This window comes from Vulpes lagopus, chromosome 24 (genome assembly GCF_018345385.1).
Source record: "Vulpes lagopus strain Blue_001 chromosome 24, ASM1834538v1, whole genome shotgun sequence".
Taxonomy (NCBI): domain Eukaryota; kingdom Metazoa; phylum Chordata; class Mammalia; order Carnivora; family Canidae; genus Vulpes; species Vulpes lagopus.
In genome coordinates this window covers 30692692-30713734 of record NC_054847.1, presented here as the reverse complement: position 1 = coordinate 30713734, position 21043 = coordinate 30692692, and the positions used below count along the sequence as shown (strand labels likewise).

At 45.0% G+C, this 21043-nt stretch overlaps 1 protein-coding gene across 10 annotated transcripts in view; it reads right to left on the bottom strand.

The window, feature by feature from the left end:
- Positions 1-1208: 1208 nt before the first annotated feature.
- The window catches only part of LYPD6B (LY6/PLAUR domain containing 6B), a 167698-nt gene continuing 147863 nt past the window's right edge, over positions 1209-21043 (bottom strand). For 9 of the 10 annotated variants that reach the window (XM_041739273.1, XM_041739272.1, XM_041739271.1 and 6 more), the window contains 4 exons: positions 9828-9980; positions 6661-6759; positions 2936-3066; positions 1209-1507 (listed from right to left, as the gene is read on the bottom strand). In XM_041739273.1, the coding sequence (XP_041595207.1) occupies positions 1334-1507; positions 2936-3066; positions 6661-6759; positions 9828-9942 (519 nt within the window). In that variant the 5' untranslated portion in view covers positions 9943-9980 and the 3' untranslated portion in view covers positions 1209-1333. Of the gene's footprint in view, positions 1508-2935; positions 3067-6660; positions 6760-9827; positions 9981-10106; positions 10128-21043 lie in introns of those variants that run through there. The other variant, XM_041739280.1, reaches the window with a different exon arrangement.

Genomic DNA, 21043 nt, shown 5'->3' with positions numbered 1-21043 from the left:
AAAAGGGAAAGACAAAGGGACCAAACACTTTAGCACATTTTTAGAGAAGTTCTCTTGGTGCCCTGACATCTAGAGAAAAGTTGACCCCAGAGGGAAGAGGCCCTGTTGCCAGTTTCTTTGAAGTTAAGCTGCTACTGAGGAGGGTGCATCATATGATGAGGTGTCCTCCTCCTGCATCAGGAAGGCTTCCTGACCTGCTCAGTTCACTAATTGACATTGAGCATCCTCAGACGCCTCCTTCCCCAAAAAGAAAAAAGCAAGGTCACTCTAGCATGGGATTTTATCATTTCAGCCAGAATGTATCACCCACGGTGCGTGGAAACATAACTTCAGTGACCTCCTTTATGACACTTTTATGAATAAATGTTTTATTCAAGGTTGCTAGGTCAGTCAAGAAACACACAAGCATTGCCTTCTACGTTGTATAATTTAAAAGCTTTATTTCCCCCCACATGAGCAGGTAAGTTTCCTATTCATTAAGCTGGAAGTTTCCTTCCCATAGTTAGTTCCCTTTAACTCGGACTAGGTCGTTGGTGGGGAGCTTGCTCTGTCCCAGGGGACCGGGGAGATTTCAGACACACACACTGAGCTGATCACACGCAGAGGCGAGGGTCTGACCCCGCAGCTGCTGAAAGAGTCCCGAGGTCAAGGTGTGCGTTCAGCTAGGGGCTTGGGCAGGCCGGGGCGCAGGGCCCCCCTCACCCCCGCACCTGCTGCAGGTGCCACCAGGTTCCTCCTCACAGAGGCGACACCACGCAGGCCCTCGGGCCTGGAAGCCACACGAGCCCCGCGCTTCCTTCCTTCCCACGTCCCCTCCTCAACCCTGTGGCTGGAGCAGGAGCGCCTCGGCCCAGCGAACGGCTGCTCCTGCCCCGGGGTCCGAACTCCAGGCTCCGGGCTCCGCTCCTCCGCCGAGGGCCAGGCGGGTCTCCGCACCCAGGGGCGGCGTCCATGCGGTCTGCGGAGGGGCCCTGGGGGACTCCGGGCGGCTCCGGGCGGCTCTGGGGGGCTCTGGGTAGCTCCGGGGGGTTCCGGGGTGCCCCAAGGGGCTCCAGGCAGCTCTGGGGGGCTCCGGGATGCTCCGGGGGGTCTCTGGGGGGCTCCGGGAGGCTCCGGGGGGTTCCGGGGTGCTCCAAGGGGCTCCGGGATGCTCCGGGGGGTCTCTGGGGGGCTCCGGGAGGCTCCGGGGGGTCTCTGGGGGGCTCCGGGAGGCTCCGGGGGGTTCCGGGGTGCTCCAAGGGGCTCCGGGATGCTCCGAGGGGTCTCCGGGGGGCTCCAGGCAGCTCCGGGGGGTTCCGGGGGGCTCTGGGGGCTCCAGGCGGCTCCGGGGGCCTCACAGGAGCAGCAGCACCGAGGCCCAGACGAGCGCGGGCAGGCCGGGCACCTGCAGGCGGGGCGCGGGGCCCCCCGACGTCCCCGGGGCGCGCGTCACGGCCAGGACGGCGTTGGAGTGGTTGGTGGGCAGCTCCACGTTACAGATCATCCCTTCGCAGCAAGACCTGCACTCCTGACACAGAGGGCGGGACGGGGTGAGTGATGGGGCCGGGTCCCCCGACGCCCGCTGCTCCGCGGGACTGCGGACCGGCCTGCCCCCCTCCCGACCCCCCAGCCCCTGGCCTCCTGGTACCCCGGACCCCGGACCCCCAACCCCACGTCCCTCCCGGCCCCCCGATCTTCCAACCCCCAAGCCTCCAGGCCTCCCGACCCCATCACCCAAACTCCCCTCCAGCCCCCCGGACCCCCGACTCCCCGAGCCCCCTGACCCCCCAGCCCAACCCCCAGACCCCCAGACCCCCGACTCCCCGAACCCCCTGACCCCCCAGCCCAAACCCCCAACCCCTGGCCCCGCGGGCAGGGGCGACTTGGCAACAGGCGGGAGGGAGGGGCCAAGGGGCAGAGGAAGGCCTCGGGATGCAGCCAAGGACCCCCAGCCATAAGGACACACACGGAACCGTGGGTCTGGGAAGCCTGGGGATGCCCCACTGGCTCCCGGGCCACTGCCGGGTCAGTGCCAGCCTGCAGGGCCTCGCTCCGGCCGCAGCCTCCATCCGCATCCCTGGAAGGTGGAGACCGGTGACCTCGCTGGCCACCCCTGGGGCCTCCCGGGTGGCTCTCCCCCGGCTGCTCAGGGTCTCGAAGGGGGAAAGACGATGGGCAGGACCCCACCCTGCAGCCCCGCTCCCACTGATGGGGCCCCACCCCCAGGCCAGGAGCTCCCAGCCACCCTCCCACAGGCCCCGGCTGAAGACCACTGCTGTGACAACCATGTTTTCTTGCAAATAAACGAAATCAACCCCTAAAAACCTCATGAAAGCAACACACTCCTCAAGCTTTTTTCAAACATTTCAGTATTCCAGGTATATGAAAGAGGAAAATTGCTCATTTAGAATGAGAAAATTAAGATCAGTTGAACTAAGAATCTGTCTACAGCTCATCAGACTAAACAGATTAATTCTTTCAGATTCTCACTTCCTCATGGAAGCAGCGGTGGGGGGCAAGACCAGGACTCCTCAGTAAAAAGGGTCCCCGGTGCCCTCTTCCCACCTCCCGGCTTCCCTGGGCTGTGTGCCCGCTGATGCCTGGCCTTAACCGAAATACTGAGCCCGGCTTTATAGTGCTTGTCATTGTCATAGGGATCGTTTGCTCTTGGGCTTCCAGACCAGGCTCCACGTGATCCCAAGCCCGAGGTCTAGGGTGGAGCTGTGTGGTCTGGGAGTTACCATTCGTCTTTAGTAGTAGTATTTTTTGTTGAAGCACAGAAAGTCTTCAACTTCTCTGTGGTCTCCATGGCATCACTGGCACAGAGTCTTTCCCCAAAGGGCAAATAAACATGTACACGACCCTGCTCATCCTTCCTGCCTTTCCATAGTGTGTAACTAACCTTAGGACAGTAACTTTATGCACACACACACACACACACACACACACTCCTTACTGTATGTTCAGAGTCTCGGCTGTGGTGGCAGCCAACAGAATGACATTCACTTCTGGAGGCACATTTTTTGGTGATAGATGTACTTCTTCCGTGACTGGTAAAGTGGTGAACTGTCAGGCAGTACTGTGTATCTAGGCAGGGGAAAAAGGCAGCTTCACATTTCACATCGCAAGAGAGACACCCAACAATCACTTCAGAGAGGACTCAGCCTCGGGACCATCCTTGGGTTTCTAAGCACGAAGTCTGGTGGCAGGCGTGGATACCGCCCTCGGGTGCCCTCTAAAGCTGACCTTAGGTCACATGAAAGTACCCGTATCTCTGTCTCTCTCCCTACGAGGCACAGGGTCTATGACTCCATGAAATTAAAGGTGTAAATGTGAAGTGCGGTGGGTTAGAACATCTCATGGTGTGTTATTTGGCATTTGGTTCGTATGGACGCAGAGGCAGGTGGTGGAATGGAATGCAAAGAGGTGCTCCAACGTATAGCATCACTTTCCCGACTTGCCCGGTTCTTACCCACGCTCTAATCCTCCCGGCCTGTGGGGCTTTTCCTGAGTATTCCTATTTTCCTCCTCTTTCTCGACTCTTCCCCTCTCCGACCCCTCCCTGCCATGCGGCGAGCTCATTTCTACAGTTCTCCTTACGGCTGTGAGCACTCATGGTTTACTACTTTTAAAGAACGACTTTTTTCAATATCCAAGGCCCTTCTGCTTCAGTTTTGCATCTTTTCGCTCGTCTCAGGCCAGTGCAATGCTCCTCAGTTCACAGGGAATGGACTATAGCTGCAATGTCATAAAATTTGGGGGGGGGGGCTTGACTAATACGGAGAACGCTTGGCTTCCCAGAACTGCCTCGTCCCCAGTGAGCCCATTAGAGCCTTCAAGCTCACTTCCTTCCAACTAAAATGATGTTAACATGTGTCTCGACATTTTGATAGGATTGTTGGAAGCTTCATATAATATTAACACGTCATACGGAGCGGGTGCCACCAGCCGGGCCCTCCAGCCTCTCTTCGCTCCCCGGTCCTCACAAGAAGCCTTAAGACAAGGCCTATCAGTATCATTTCACAGAGAGAAAGGCCAAGCACGGTTTCTTGGCCACAGCTACGTTGGGTAGAAGGTGGTGGAAGGCCGGGTTCTAACCTGGGCAGTTTTCTGGGGGTTGTGCTCTTCCCCAGAGCACTACCCTGCCTCTCAGTGCTTAGCATTGAACCCCGCGACGCTGTGGCACACCCCACAAGGGTAGCTGACTTCTGCCTTTGGAAGGAAAGGGAACCGCAACAATGTTTTGGGGAAAGCTCTTCACCTTCTACCTCAAACAAAGAGCTGAAAAATGGTAGCCGGGTGTGTTCATAGAAAATGTCACCGGTACTAAAGCAGCCCTAGAAAGTCAGAACAGAAGCCGGGGTAAATAAAACAAGAAATGTCATTCTTGTCATATCCTGTTACACAGGGAACTGCTCTCAACAACTCTGACAGACCATGGAGGGAAAGCCCGAAGGTGTCAATGAAACCTGAGGTGACAAGGAGCAATAGCTGTGGGCCTGTTCGCTCCAAGAGATGGTTGGCTCTCCCTCCTCTACATAATGGCCAATGGTTCGAAATTACACCCTCAGTCAGAACTCCAGATGGTTAGGATCTTTGGGGCTCGACTGGAGCAGTCCAGAATGTGCCACCATGCACCCTGGAATGTGGGTTATTCCATGGCAATCTTTTTAAGAGCCAGGTTTCCAGGGTGGATTGGAAGGACCCACCTGCCTCGCCCTTTCCATCTCTGACACTTCCTCGGTGGTAGAAAGCTACAGCCTTTCTCTTTTGTTCACATGTTTCGGCAGAGGTGAAATCCTAAAGCCCAGAAATATCCATATGTGTTCCCATTAAAAACGCCTTTGATTAATAATAAATGACAGTTTGGAGCATTATGCACAGACCCAGCAGCAACAGTGCTTTGGTTTGATTCAAAATAAGAGTCCGCGGAGATGAAGCACCGGAAATTGGACATGAGCGCCCCCAGTTAACTACTGTTTGAACCCTTACCACCCAGTTCTTCAGGGGTTTAAAGCAAATAGCTGAAGAGTGATACCCACCCTCTGAAATGGTAGAAAGTGCTGGTCAACCTTGACAACTCTGACATAACTAAGATACGCTCCTGTGCAGAATGTAGAAACCAATCTCCAAAGGCATAACACACACACGTGTACTCACAAGCACGTACATGACTTGAGGTCACTCTACAGAAATGTAGAGGAACGGCAGGAAAATATTATGATAATTAATGTTTTAAAAGAAACCATGACAAATACCGTTCAAGTAGATGTCACAACCATTTGTGCTCATTTACAGCCTAAGACCCTCAGGCCCCACAGAGGTCTGCAGTGTGTACTCTTCCTATTTATTGGTGCCACATACTGGCTTTATCTGGAAGAGGTAAGGCTATCTCATCACTTTGTATTATAGGATGCATAAATTTCCAAAAGAGTCAAAAGGTAATAGTAGACCAAAGCTGGTAATCCTGAACTCAGGAAGAGATGGTTGGTTTACTTTTAATTGGCCTTTTAGGTCTGAAAAACCTTAAAAACAAAACAAAACAAAAACAAAAAAGAGTACTTCCTAACAATCTGAAACAGCCTAATCTTCTTAAAGCAGTTTTAAGTCTTAAGTAGTTTTCTCCAATTCCAAATCCCCCATCAGCACCTCCTGTCTACTTTACCATCAAGTTTGTATATATTAAATCATTCAACTTCTTGTCCCTCTAGTCCCACCATCCTAGTCCCAGTTGCCATCTTCTGCCTGAAGATAATGAAAGACCCCACCTGGTGCCCCCTTCTACTCCTGTCCCCAACCACCCACTCTCCACGTAGCAGCAGAGCAGTATTTCAGAACACAGTGAGCATCCTATACTCCCCTAGTGCCCAACCCTCTACTGCCTTCCCATCACATTTATAATGAAATTTAAATTCTAACAGAGAAAGAAGATCCTGTGTGTCCTGGTCCTTAGTTCCATGAGATCCTTTCTCTATCTTCCACTAAGCCTCACTGGCCAGTCCTCTTCCTATTGAGTGAGAGGCCAAATCTTGCCACTTACACTTTGTATTCATGCTTCCCTCTTCCTGGCATGTTCTTTCTACAGATTTCCACGTGGCTGGCTTGTCTTGGTCAGTCAATCTTAGTTCCTCAGAGATTTCCCTGGCTACCTAATCAAAGGGATACATTCATTCCATCAGTAAATATTTACTGGGTGCTTAATATGGGTCAGGCACTGGATTAGGCACTAGGAATGTGTCAGCGAACTAAGCAAACTAAAAAGACACTCAAATGTTTGCCAGATGAATGAATGAGTTACCAAAGCATCAATGTATCTCAAGGATACAAAAGCCTTTCTTCCCTTTAGCTGGTATGACTTTTCTAGAGGTATCATCAAGCATTTCTGAAATTCTTAGAATGCCTTAGACAATACTGTGGTCTATTTGTTCTGTATTTATAGATAAGTACTATTTAAGGCATCTTCCCTGGAGGCACACATATCGACAAACTGGGGCTATGCCATCAGTTTCCAAACACTCAGAATAGTCTAATATCTGCACAGTCTCCTAAAAGAAATCTCTGATTTATGCAGACCCTCATCAGCCTGTGGATATGCTAATCCCATTATAGAAGACAGGTTATGCTCAGGGCCAGTTAATGAGATATGATCACAAGAGCCTCTTCCAAACTCAGCACACTTACTTTGTGGACACCATTTGTCTTCTGCCCATCGATTGCAGTTATAATTATCTCCCGCATTTTCACAGGTAAAACACTTGAAGCTGTTTGGAAATGGTGTAGCTTTAAAGAAAAATGCATAGGGAAACAGAAAGGTGAAAAAGGACAGAAATTTCAGACATCAAAGATGGCACAAAATTAGCAACTTGTGTTAGATCAAACAAAATTTACAAGCCACCCTCCTTAGAATTTCTGTTGCTAGGGAGCTGGACTGAACTGCCCGACTTCAGGGCGTATTCTTTATTCCCTTTCCTTTAAATACTTTGTCTGGGCTTACGTACCGTAGAGTAATGAAAATGATTCCACGAGCCACTTTGAAATACTGTTCCCTTATAATTGATAACTTGGGAATAAGTGGGAGTTGCAAGAACGGGCAAGGGTGGTGGCAGTATTGGAACCAATAACTTGGTATAGCAAGGCCCCTGAGAAGAACTAGAGTCATATTAACGTGAGCTTGGATTCTGCTCTCCTTGCTAAGTAGTTGTAGGATTTTTCACTTCTGAGAAATAACAATATTTAAGACAATGAAGATCCCCATGATGTGCAGAAGAACCGTGAAGGTTAGACAAGGTTGTTGGGGTGCCTGGGTGGCTCAGTTGGTTTAGGATCTGCGTTTGACTCAGGTCATGATCCCAGGGTCCTGGGATAGAGTCCATGTCAAGCTCCCTGTTCAGCGGGGAGCCTATTTCTCCCTCCACCCCTCCCCCTGCTCATGTTTTCTCTCTCTCTCTCATAAATAAATGAAAGTATTTTTAAAAATTAAAAATAAAAAGGATTACAATAAAAATATCTTATAGAGTCCTTGGCCCATTAAATCACACTAATTCCCATCCACATGCACTTCCATTACAGCCACATCTAACCTCAATCAAGCAGCCTCACTTGGTATATGTCAATTAGACCTCATTCAGGAATGTAACGTTTAATATAAGGATGATAGTAATCTCAGGCTCTTATGACTCAGCTAGAGTGTTACAAAAAGTAGGAATTATGACTGCTGGCAATCTGGATTGAAAGCAACTAGAACGGCCTTTTTGTCTTTATGCTTCTTTCCCCCTACCTTGTATCTTGTTATTTTAATGGGCAAGAAGTCAAAAGTATAATAAATGTGACATTTCTTTATAAGCCATGATATAAAGCCTTGTGTAAAACTTTTAATTCTTCCATTTTGGAGGGTAAAACGGATAAAGACCAAACCATCCTAGTAACCTGACCACACAGTGGTCATATATTCTTTTTTTTTTTCCATTGGTTAAAATGATGTATTTTTCTCATCATAAAATTGTATTAGGCTTAAAAAGTTGAAAATCTATAATTAGATTTACACTTTATGAAAACTGTGCCATGTCATTGGGCTATTAGTAAATAATCACCGATTTGGAAATGTACAATAAATGATAGTTCAAGGTGTGTGTGGTACACCTGTGTATATATACGTATGTGTGATATACATGTGTATTGACACGCACACACAATGTCCTAAATAATACTAAAAAAAAAGCACAATGTGAAGAACAGTAATAATACACGCTTCATTTAGAAGTAGTGTAGGGGCACCTGAGTGGGTCAGTCGGTTAAGCATCCGACTCTTGTTTTCAACTCAGGTCCTGATCTCAGGGTCATGGGATCAAGTCCTGCTTTGGGCTCCACACTGAGTGGAGTCAGCTTGAGATTCTCTCCTTCTCCCTCTCTCTCTGCCCCTCCCCCTGCCTGCACAAGGTCTCTCTCTAAAATAAATAAATAAATGTTAAAAAAAAAAAAAAAGAAAAGGTAGTATAGGGATCCCTGGGTGGCGCAGCGGTTTGGCGCCTGCCTTTGGCCCAGGGCGCGATCCTGGAGACCCGGGATCGAATCCCACATCGGGCTCCTGGTGCATGGAGCCTGCTTCTCCCTCTGCCTGTGTCTCTGCCTCTCTCTCTCTCTCTGTATGACTACATAAATAAATAATAAATAAATAAAAATTAAAAAAAAAAAAAGAAAAGGTAGTATAAACATAAACACAGTGGTTCCTAAACCCAGCTATGCGTCATCAATAGTATCAGGAAAGCTTTTTTTTTTTTTTTCTTTAAAGAAGAGGGGGTTGGGGAGAGAAAGAAAAAAAACTCATCTGCATCCCACACTTCTGACTACTGAATCTCTGCAGAAGGGACTGAGGAATATGTAGTCTTAAAGGCTTCCAGGTGTGGGAACCACAGGCATTCCTATTTCTAACAATTGCTAGCTATAACAACCTTTCTCTAATAAAGTACATCAGAGAAGTTGTACTTGTCCGAAGAGAAGGGAGATGATGCATGTATACAAGCACATATTTACATATGTATGTTTATAAGCACAGAGCCTACTTGAGATCCTCTTCTCCCTCTGCCCCTATTCCTGCTCGTGTGCTCTTGCTCTCTCTTAAATAAAATCTTTTTTTAAAAAAATACATTTATGTTATCCTATTAATAATATTAACTGATTTGCTTTTTTTATTCTATTTTTTATTTTCTATTCATGAGAGAGGCAGAGACATAGGCAGAGGGAGAAGCAGGCTCCCTGGGGGGAGCCTGATATGGGACTCGATCCTAGGACCCCGAGATCACGCCCTCAGCTGAGGACAGATGCTCAACCACTGAGCCCCCCAGGTGTTTTGCTTATTTTTAAATAATTAGTAGGAAAGTTTAGTGTTCTAACTGTGACTGTGTGTAATATTAGTGAAAATCCAAGTAGTATTTCCTTCCAAATTTCAAACAAACTAATCTGTTCCTAAGTTGTTAAGGACTATGTGAAAGAATTTATCATCTATGGAGAAACTTCCTACAGCTAATATCCTCTCCAACAAAGAGATCAACAAAGAACACTGAATTTTCTCTGCTATGCCATTCATAGGAACAGCGTTCAAGAGATTATTTTAAATAAGAACCCCTTTGAGACTTTGGCAGAAAGCCAAACCATTTTAAAGAAATGGAGAAAACTTCTGTCACCACGAATTACCCCTCCCCCCTCATGGAAGCAGTGAAGACTTTCTGGTTTATTCTAGGTATAAACCGAAGGTTCCAGAACATGCCAAGTTACCACCATAGGTGTTAAGAGGGACTCTGCATGGTCACCCTGACCCCACAGTCATAAGCTATGATGCAAACAGTACTTACGGTCAAGAGGCGGCCTCACGTTGTAGAAGTTGATGTTCTTGGCTAAAGCCCAGCTTTCTGACAAGATAAAGATGTGGACAACAGCTACAGCCAGAGCATGACGGAGGGGCAGCATTGTGACCTTGGCTGGCGGACAGCCCGAGATTCACATCTCTACAATGGACAGAGAGACGGGTCGCATTTATTTGCATTTTGCACGTCAGGAGGAGTAGGTTTTGCTTCCCTGTGGAAAGCCCGATTATTCAAATACATTCCCCCAGCTACTTGTTCCGAGCGCACCTGCACCTGCGAGCGAGCTGCCTTCTTCCCCCGCAGGTGAGAGTCGAGCCATGGCTGCCCTCTACTGTGCAGGCCCCTGCAGCTCCCGCAGCACGGAGCCAGCACCTGGAGGCCTTGCAGGCCCGGGGGGACAAGTGGCAGCATGGGCAGCGCTGCGCCCCGTCCCCTCACTGCCAGAGGCCGGCTGGGGAATCAGTGCTGAGTCACCCACTCTCTAAACCACCAGGCTTCATGGGCATGTCCACCTCTTTGTCGTTCCACTCCCTGAGTAAACACTTGCTTTTGAGAAACTCAACGTTCGCAACATTTTCAACACCTGGAAGCAACCTCAAGAGGCGGAGCGGTGGGAAGGACAGTGTGTGGAAGATCAATGAACTTGGGAAATCGAGTCTCTGCTGGATCCCAGAGCTCCAGAGACCTGGGGAAGAGAACTGAGTCACGGGCCGAATGCCAGGCCCACCTGTGTCTGTCACATGCGGTATAAGAATCTACCAGGAGGGTCTTGAGGAAACAGAATAACAGTTGCCTGAAAAGCTCAAAGCCAATGTCAGTCCTGGCCCACGGACACTACTCGCCGCTTTCAAAGACAAAGCGGGCGGTCTGATGCCCAACGAAACAACAGCCGTCCACAGAGCCCAGAGTAAGACGGCACATCCCAAGTCCCAGGGGCCCTACCCTCGAGAAGCAACCTGGTGGTAAGAAAATCAGAGATGCTAAGAACCTACAGTGTCAGCACAAACAGGCTCTCTCGGGTGAGGGAGAGGTGTAGGCAGCAGCAAAGGATGTAACTTGGAGTCCAAAGACTTTGGTTCAGATGTTGGCTCTGCTGTTTATTAGCTTCCTGACCTTGGGCAAGCTCTTTAAGCTCTATTAACCTCAATTTCCTCATCTGTAAAGTGGCTTAATAACACCCGTTCCGCCCACACGTTTGGGTCATTGTGAGCATCAAATACAGGCTCAGCTAGACTCCGAGGACTGTGCAGGTAACAGCACTTGTAGTACAAGTCTGTGAAAATGCTAGAATCTCAGAGTTCAATAATACTGCCTGAACTCATTTTCTTCCTGCTGAATCAGCTAGTCTCAGGAGGTTTAGAGAATTTTTCAGAGAAGAAAAGTTTGATCTCTGCACATATGAGCATAATCCTTCACATGGATATTTTGTTTGAAGCCAGGGTAATAATGCGTGGAATCTAGGGATTTTACCTCCTCCCCCTCTTGTGTTGTGCGTAGATGGGCATTATTAGCCAGACATGCAAAACCAACCTACGGAGAAGGAATGGGACACCAGACGAAGTATGGCCACGGCACCCCCATCCCTACAGGTGGCCCCTGCCACTGACAGAACTGAGTCTTTAAGGAGGTTCTTGGTATAAAGGGAAACCCGATAAGTTTCAAAAATCAATAGTGCTAAGCTTTATACACCGCATCTCAGCTCAGGACAGAACGAGACCTATTGTTTGTATATATTTTACATGAGACTTTATACACACACACACATACACACACACATATGTATACAAAATTTTGCCCTGGTTCATTTTAGAAACCAAAATTGACCTTTCAGAGTTATCAGATTTCTAAATCCTATTCTTATGCTCTTTCTGAAGAAACGGACATTTCTTACGGCTGTGTTATTCCTTCCAGACAAGTCATTATACTGGTGCAAATTCTGCTTCTCCCAGTCATTTCTCTGAATCGTACTGTTCCATGTTCACGGTGAATCTGGAGCCAAGGAATGAAGACCCCCGACTACACCAGGAGAGAATCTTTGAGCAGGGGAGACTAATTCCTCTTTCAAGAACCTCAGATTCACTGTGTTTCAATAGCAATCCACATTCCAGTATAATGGAGATGATGCCAAGGATTATAGGCCTCAGAATCATATTGTCTACATGGAGTCCCTTTTCTATCACTAAGCAAATATGGGACCTCAGGCAAGTTGCTTAAGCCTTCTAAGCCTCAGCTTGCCCATCTGTAGAAGAGGCATAACAACAGTCCCTACCTCAGGGTGCAGAAACATGGACTAAATGACGTCATGTGTATGACGCACTCAACCGAATGCTGGGCACATGGGCACTTTCTGTCTGGTAGTAAAGAGCACTGGCTCAGTATTTGAGCATATACCTGGAATACCGGCTGCAAGTTCCTTAACCTCCCAATACCACATCGATGAAACGGAAGTAATAATAATCACACTTACCTCATAAGTGGATTAAATTAGTTAATACATGTGAAGCACTATCTAATTAGCTATGTTTGCCTTTTTCTGCTCCTCACTAGATAAGTATTCACTGTGATGAACAAATTCCCAAACAGGGATCACAAGCCAGAACCCCTGGTTTTCCTCATGTAATCTCTATGAGACACAAGCCCATCCCTTCAGTATGTCGTTATTGACGTGCAACGCATAGAAAGACATTGTTATTACTGGATCTCCAACAAGGTCTTTGCTCTCATGAAGTGTGAATTTTGGAAGAAGATAGGCAGTATGGGAAAAATGTAATTTCAGATAGTCCTGATCCTCAGGTAAGAACATTTAAGAGATGTGCTTGAATTGGAGGAGCTACTTCACATACGTGGTGAACCCAGGATGAGAAGCAAGCATCTAAGCAAATAATCAAGAGAAAAGACACCCCAGGCCCAAGATGGGAAGAAGTGTGCCTTGCTGGGGAGCTCAGAAGGTGGCCAGCATGACTGGCGTGTTCTGGGGGCAGGGGAGGGAGGCGAGTAGACAGTCAGAGGTGGTAGGCCCAGGTTATAAAGGCGCTTAGGCTTTTTGATTTTGGATCTGACAAAATCAGGGAACTGTTTGGTTTCAGATGATCTAATTTTGAAAGAAATGCTTTGTCTCTGCAGAGGGTCACAAATCCCTAGCCTGATTTCTAACTCCCAGAATAAAAGGATGCCCATAATAGAGACTACAGAGGAATTGAGAATTCCCTTATCTGTGAATCACAAAGGTTTCTCTGAGTAAAAGAGCAAGCGGACAACAGACAACTTAAAAACAACTGAATGAATAGCAAACCCGAGGATGGGGTTTGTATTTTTGGTTTCCCCATTCTTCAAAACAGCACCATAGGGAATGTGACCTCATTGCCATCCTACAAATGAGGCTCAGAGACCATGTGTAAGGATCCTCCTCGCACACTGCCTGGCACACAGCGTCCCTAGGATGTTCCCACATGGCTTATCCTAGCCTGCTACACCTGAATAGTAGTGGGAAAGAAGCCGTAAGAATATTGTTTCCATATGGATTTGTGACTTTTCATTTCCACTTTTAACTAAAACAGCACAGCCTGATTCCATCAAAATTCTCCAGGGCTGCTGGGGTCTTACTCGTCGAATGAGGAAAACACTAAATAAAAATGCCTCCTATGTCCCAGAGCTCGCTTTATAATCTATTCGCCTACCCTGTTTTGCTCTAAGTACCCAGATCGGTCTCTATCTATCCTGCAGCGGACAGGTTTGTGTTAACACGACTGTTTTATCTTTCACAACCAAAAGACATTAGGATAATGAGAAAGCAAATGACTAACTACGGTATCTGAAAGTTGTTTTACATTCAGAATCATTTCGCGGAGACTCTGAACTGAAAATCATCGGCTGAGACTCTGCTGAGTAGGCTTTCGCTGCCGTCTTGGTTGCAGAACAAGGTTACTGCAGAGCTTGTATTTTGCTCTAGAAGGGGAAAATAGTATGAATCAGACTCCCCCATTCTGGTACTTTCTCCAGCACCATCGCATAGAGCAGAGCTCTTCGTGGGGGGAGGGGTGACCTGTAAGCTTCTTAGGGTTATTTGCAAAATTTTGTGTCTGTATGTATTTTACCCCTTTGCTGAGGATCTCAAAGGAATCTGAGCCCCACGTGCCTGCTGCATTCAGGATACAGCTGTTAGGGTTTGCTTTCCTTCGACTTGGATGTTTTATACTTGACACTAAGAAAATTCCATACATACATTAGGTATCTGGTACACACTCCTCAAATTCAAGGGTAGCTCAAAAACATTCCTCTCCAGACAGAGCACATTATCTTTATCCTTTTTTTTTCCCCAGATGGTAGGCCTGGTCAGAAATCCCTCACCTGTGGTGCTGGCCTTCCACTTGTTTTATGATCTCTTTGGAAAGTATGATAATTCTTGCTGCAGAAGGCAGCGTGCTTCTTTGCCAAAAGATAGCGGCACTTTCTACAGGGCACACCTGCAGGGATACCGCAGGGATGGGCAACTCTCAAGTCTTCCAGGGAATGGCAGGCTGCCAGGTTTACCAATTTTTTTTTCCAGAGTAGGTGCATTTATTTTTTAGATGCAAGTATACCAGCCCTCAAGACATATAAAATAGTCATAATTTCTGAAAATTACATCTGCCACAGAGGCACAATCTCCTTGATTCATATGCCTTCATCTTTGCATGCAGAGGCTCAGCATTTCACATGTTAAACGTACCAGGGAAGGGCTCTGGAAAGAGGAACCACTATCAATTCAAAAAAAGTTGTGTTTACTGAAATGAAACAAGGTGACGTCTCTTGTTTTACATCTTACAAAACCCACCGGAGACTTTGGGCTACTACTGCCCAGAATAAAGGACCGACAGGGCACTAGGTCCAGAAGCCTGACTGTGAGCAGGTCTGAGTAAGAACCATCACCCTGGCCCATGTGGCATTTCATGCTTCCACAGAAAACGTGCAAAGCTGACGGGGGCTTCAAGCCACAGCACATCCTTGACGTCATGAATGTCTTGGGGATAGGAAAACGACCTACTCTATTTTTAAATTCCCTAGGTCTGGGTTCAGTGCATGGTAAATGCCCAATAAATACCTTTTGGAATAGAACCGACATCTTAGCTCTGATCTATAAGGAACACCTTGCTTAGCAAGCAAGACGGAGACTGTGAGCGGTCAGGAGTTGGCTGCGTGTCCAAAGATACAGAAAGGGACTCATAAGGAGATTTGAAAAAGAAGAGACCAAACAGATGTGGCACACGCTGGTACTTCCTGCGCAGTTGATAGCAAGGAGTGAGCAAGCCAAGGCTAACTCTGACTGCCAATAAAACAAATGAAAAGGATAATTTAAAGGAGGCAGCTCGGCTGAGTCCAGCACGCCCATCAACACTCACATTCGCACCTTCCTGAAAGCATCACTTATCCCACCGTAAGACATTTTAATGACAAACTTTAATAGGCCTGGCTTCCCTTGTAAAAAGAGTAGAAGGCAAAGTGGAAATTCAAAATGAGTGCTGAGATTTTACTCAGGAGGAACAGACACAGTGAAAATGTTCCTCTCAAGAGGAGAAATTTGCCAGAAAACCTTACCACCTGCAACAAGGTTTACCTTACCTCCTTTTGGCCACGATGACCAATGGAGATACTCTGGATCCCATTACATTCAAGAACAGTGTCAGTGGGACTTACGCCCAGACACTGTGCTAGCTCCCTTCCTTGCAGGGGGACCGAAGACTCAACTGCTAACCTTGCCTGGCTATCGAGAGCCTGCTCCCCAGACTACAGCCCCTCCCTTCTCTAACAGGTATTCCATTTCTGGTACATGAAAAGTATTTTCCTCCTAAGTTCAACTATGAATTTCTTGGGGCCTCTGGGTGGCTCAGTTGGTTTAGTGTCTAACCTTCAGCTCAGATCATGATCTCAGGGTCCCGGGTTCGAGCCGTGCATCGGGCACCCTGCTTCTCCCTCTGCCCCTTGCTCGTGCTTGCTGGCTCAAAATCTTTTTAAAAATATTAATTTCTTTAAAGATATCTAGGGGCAGCCCGGGTGGCTCAGCAGTTTAGCGCCACCGTCAGCTCAAAGCGTGATCCTGGAGATCCGCGATCGAGTCCCATGTCAGTCTCCCTGCATGGAGCCTGCTTCTACCTCTGCCTGTGTCTGTCTCTCTCTCCTGTCTGTTCTCATGACTTAAAAAAAAAAAAAAAAAAATCTTAAAAAAAATAAATTAAATTTAAAAAAAAGATATCTAATCTACCTTCTCTATGTGCCTGGAGCAAATCACAGAGGGAATTTTACCTTATTCCCCATGTATTATCTTCATCTGAAAATACAAAATCTCCATGGACTTTATTCTTGAATAACAACATTCACCAGGGAAAAAATCGGGTCATTATTCAATCTCTCAGTATCAGCTTGTCCAAATCTTGAAAGTAGTAGGACTATAAGTCATGCATGTACACCAGGTACTCTGCTAAGCACTTAGAAAACAATACAGAAGAGACACAATCCCTATACGCACATATATTATTGGGGCCAAAAACTCAACATGAGAAGCGTCTGACAAGGGTTAAAACAATCATCTTAGAGAGGAGGAACAACAACAGACTTGAGATTCAGAAAGGGCACCCAGAATATAATTTTGGTTCTACGTTTTTTTCTGGGTCAGCATTTTTTAAAATTTAAATTCCAGTTAGTTAACCTACGGTGCAATATTAGTTTCAGGTGTACAGTGAATCGACACTTCCATACCACACCCGGCGCTCTTCACACCAAGCGTACGTCTTAATCCCCATCACCAATTCAATCCATCCGCCCAGCCATCTCCCTTCTTGCCGCCATCAGTATGTTCTCTATAGTTAAGAGTCTCTTTCTTTGTTTGCATCGTTTTCCCTCCTTTGTTCATTTGTCTCTTAAATGCCACATATGAGTGAAATCATGTGGTATTTGTCTTTCTCTGACTTATTTCACTTAGCATAGTACTCTCTAGCTCCATCCATATCATTGCAAAGGGCAAGATTGAGTTCTTTATGGCTGAGTAACATTCCATTGTATTTTTTTTTCCAGTGTTTATCTTTATCTGTTCATCAGCTGGATACTGGAGTTGTTTTCATAATTTTGCTATTGCAGATAATGACGTTATAAACATCAGTGTGCATGTATCCCTTCAAATGAGTAATTTTGTATCCTTTGGGCTAATGTCTAGTACTAGGATTGCTAGATCACAAGGTAGTGCTATTTTTAACTTTTTGAGGACCTTCATACTGTTTTCCAGGGTGGCTGCGCTAGTTTGCATTCCCACCAAGAGTACAAGAGGGCTCCCCTTTCTCCACATCCTGGCCAACACTTGTGTCTTGTGTTAACGGATTTTACCCATACTAACAGGTGTGAGGTGCTATCTCATTATAGTTTGGATTTGTATTTCCCTGATGAGTGATGTTGAGCATCTCTTCACGTGTCTGTTGGGCATCTCTATCTCTTCTTTGGAGAAAGGTCTATTCATGTCTTTGGACCATTTTTTAACTGGAGTATTCTTTTTTGTGGGTGTTGAGTCTTTTAAGTTTCTTATATTTTTGATACTACATATACTATATTTGGTATATTTATTTAGTATCCAAAATAAATATAGTATATTTTTGGATATACATGTCAGATATCTGACATGTCATTTGCAAATATCTTCTCCGATTCTGTAGGTTCCATTGTAATTTTATTGATTGTCTCCTTCGCTGTGCAGAAGCTTTCTATCTTGATGAAGTCCCAGTGGTTCATTTTTGCTTTTGTTTCCTTGCCTCCAGAAACATATCTAGAAAGAAGTTACTGCCTCTACTCTCTTCTAGGACTTTTATGGTTTCAGGTCTCACATTTAGATTTTTGCATCCAGTTTGAATTTATTTTTGTGTATGGTGTAAGAAAGTGGTCCAGTTTCATTCTTCTGCATGTAGCTGTCCAGTTTTCCCAACACCATTTGTTGAAGAGACTTTTTCCCATTGGATGTTCTTTCCTGCTTTGTTGAGTAATTGGCCATATAGTTGTGGGTTCAATTTCTGGGTTTTCTATTCTGTTCCATTGATCTAGGTGTCTGTTTTTGCACCAATACCATACTGTTTTGATTACTACAGTTTTGTAATAAAACTTAACATCCAGAATTATGATGCCTCCACAGTTTTGCTTTCCTTTTTCAAGGTTGCTTTGGCTGTTTGAGGTCTTTTGTGGTTCCACAGAAACTTTAAGATTGTTTCTTCTGTTTCTGAAAAATGGACTAGTATTCTGATAGGGATTGCACTAAGTGTGTTAGGTAGTGTAGACAATTTAACAATTTTTGCTCTTCCAATCCTTGAGCATGGAATGTCTTCATTTCTTTGTGCCATGTTCAATTTCTTATGAAAACTATAAATTCTGGTTCTACATTTACTAACCAGGTAACCACAAAGTTAAGAAATACTGTCCTATTTGTCAATAAGATAAGTAAGGCTCAGAGCCATGTAGGTAAATTTATTAAGCTGCTGTGTGAATTGGGTATAATTACATAGGTAAATCACCTTTTACTTAGATGGTGTTGAAGAAATGTTAGATACCTACCTTCCCTCCTCATTTCTTCAGATATCATTAGCAGGAGAACAGAAATCAGATCAAGGGATATAACTGTCCAACTCCATGCCATACTAGCTGGACCAAATCTGGTAAACAGTACTGAGTTCTATGCACTAATTTCTAAAGGGTATTCAGGAATTATCTTTCTTGCAACCAAATGAAAAGTTGGAATGCATGACTGCCAAGGTTCCTTCCACCTCTAATATTTTATTATTTTTATGGAAGGGTATTAATGAAGAATTCCAGTTATGCCATAAAAAGCTATAAATGTAACGCAGTATTCCCATATTTCAGATTCCTGCTATAATGTTTAAAAGGGTAAGAACAAAAAAAAAAAAAAGGGTAAGAACTTTTTAAAAATCTCCTCAACATGGGATCAAAGATTCACAGAAATGATTATCTCATTTCTAAGCAGAAGGCTGCACATTTTGCAGTGCTAAGATAGTTTTTTCTTCTCTGTGCCACCTGATAAAAATAATTCTAAAACAGTGCTAATATTAAAGTAATGTTGTTATGCAAATGACAAATCTAAATCTAATCATTAGTTAATACAGGGCAATAAGTGTGCAATTTGGGTGGAAAACTACTCTAATCAATTTTTTTAAAGATTTTATTTATTTATTCATAAGAGACACAGAGAGAGAGAGAAAGGCAGAGACACAGGCAGAGGGAGAAGTAGGTTCCATGCAGGAAGCCTAATGTGGGACTGGATCCTGGGTCTCCAAGATCATGCCCTGGCCTGAAGGTGGTGCTAAACCACTGAGCCATCCAGAGATCCCCCCTCTAATTTATTTATTTTATTTTATTTTATTTTATTTTATTTTATTTTATTTTATTTTATTTATTTTATTTATTTTATTTTATTTTATTTTATTATTTTATTTTTTAAGATTTTATTTATTTATTCATGACAGAGAGAGAGGCAGGGAGAGAGAAGCAGGCTCCATGCAGGGAGCCTGACATGGGACTCCATCCCCGGTCTCCAGGATCACACACTGGGCTGAAGGCAGCGCCAAACCGCTGGGCCACTGGGGCTGCCCTCTAATCAATTTTAAAGACAACTTTCTAAATGTGATTCAAATTTTATGAAAAAAAAATTAACAACTCTTTCCAAGTAATAGCTTTTCTACTTCATCTTTGTCAAAAACATGAGTTTACATCTTTTTTGAAAAGGCTTTGATGATACTGGAGGAGATGGTTAAGAACTCCATATGAACAAGATTAAAAAGCTTAGATGATTAGAAATTGGAAACTGTGCTCCTTCTAAAAAGAATCAACATTGGTTTGCCATGTGTTATTGAACTATTTGGACAAATGGTGGGAACCTAATAAATAAATATATGTCGACTGATTAAATTTGAGAGTGTCCTTCACATAAGTGAAGTAATTTTTGCCCAGTTTTTATCCTAAATGATTTTTAGGAGGCTTATGCCAAGTTACTTATGCATTAAGGCTCTCAAAATAGAGTAAGAACCTTATTAGATGAGAGGAAAGATCTTAACCACTACACTTTCATGCATGGTGTTCCTCTACTGCGTGTCACCTTTCACTTGTACTTCTTAGGAGCGAAGGGACACACATGGGACACATATTCTCATTACATGATAAAAGGAAACTCTGATACTTAATTCTCAAATTAATGGGCCCTATGTCTTGTCATACAGAGAGCACCAAACAACTTATGGATAATGCCTGAAATTTGTTTCAAAGAGCTCCAGATGCGTCCTTCAATAGGCCATTTCTTAAAAAAAAAAGCAAAGGGCATAATATTAAAAGGTAATTCTATAGAGATATTTCTGCTGTCGGGGAGGCAAATGAGAGAGATTATTTTCTTCTCCATGGGCGAAGGGAGTCTTTAAATTTGAGAGAAAGATACAAGTGGACGGAAGTTCTGCAAAGAGAGCTGCAGGCACACAGGTGTTTGGTACTGCTAACGAGCAATTCCATTGGCAGAACTGCAGAGACATAAACCAAGCAGCCACATAGGCTGGGCGCGGAAGGCTTTGTTTTTATGTTCCATAGTCTTGCTTGCTTTAGTGAACCCATTTCTTTTAATAACCAATCAAAGCTTTCATAATAGAAATCTAGGCTGAAATGTCCAACAGCTGGCTAAGAATCCATTATTCTACATTTGGAGGAATGTTTCATGCCAAGCATGCATTCTCATATGGCATATACAACTCAACCGAGAAAACTTAGCTTTCAGGGTCAGTGTATAGATGATGGCCAGGACCTCTGACTTCATTTGGTCTCAAGTGACATAGGAAAAGGACCATAAAAATAAAGTGTTCACAGAGATGTGTTTTCTCGTTTGACTCTCTCTGCATGTATTCTAACATGAGAGAATGTCTACACTAAAGCAGAAATCTCAGGCAATAAATTTGGATATCTATGCATGAATATATGCACACCCACATACATGTACATAGGCGCATATACACATACGTGGATATATTTAATTGAATGACTTCTTTAAGTGCTAACTACATGCCAGGTTGTAAAAGTGTCCCTAGAACTCTATATGAGAGACTGTATTACCAATCATGTCAGCTGTTTTCAGCACCCACAGGGTGATCTTTCAATTGAGAGAGCTTTAGGATGCAGAACTGTTGCTATGTATTTGGCCCATC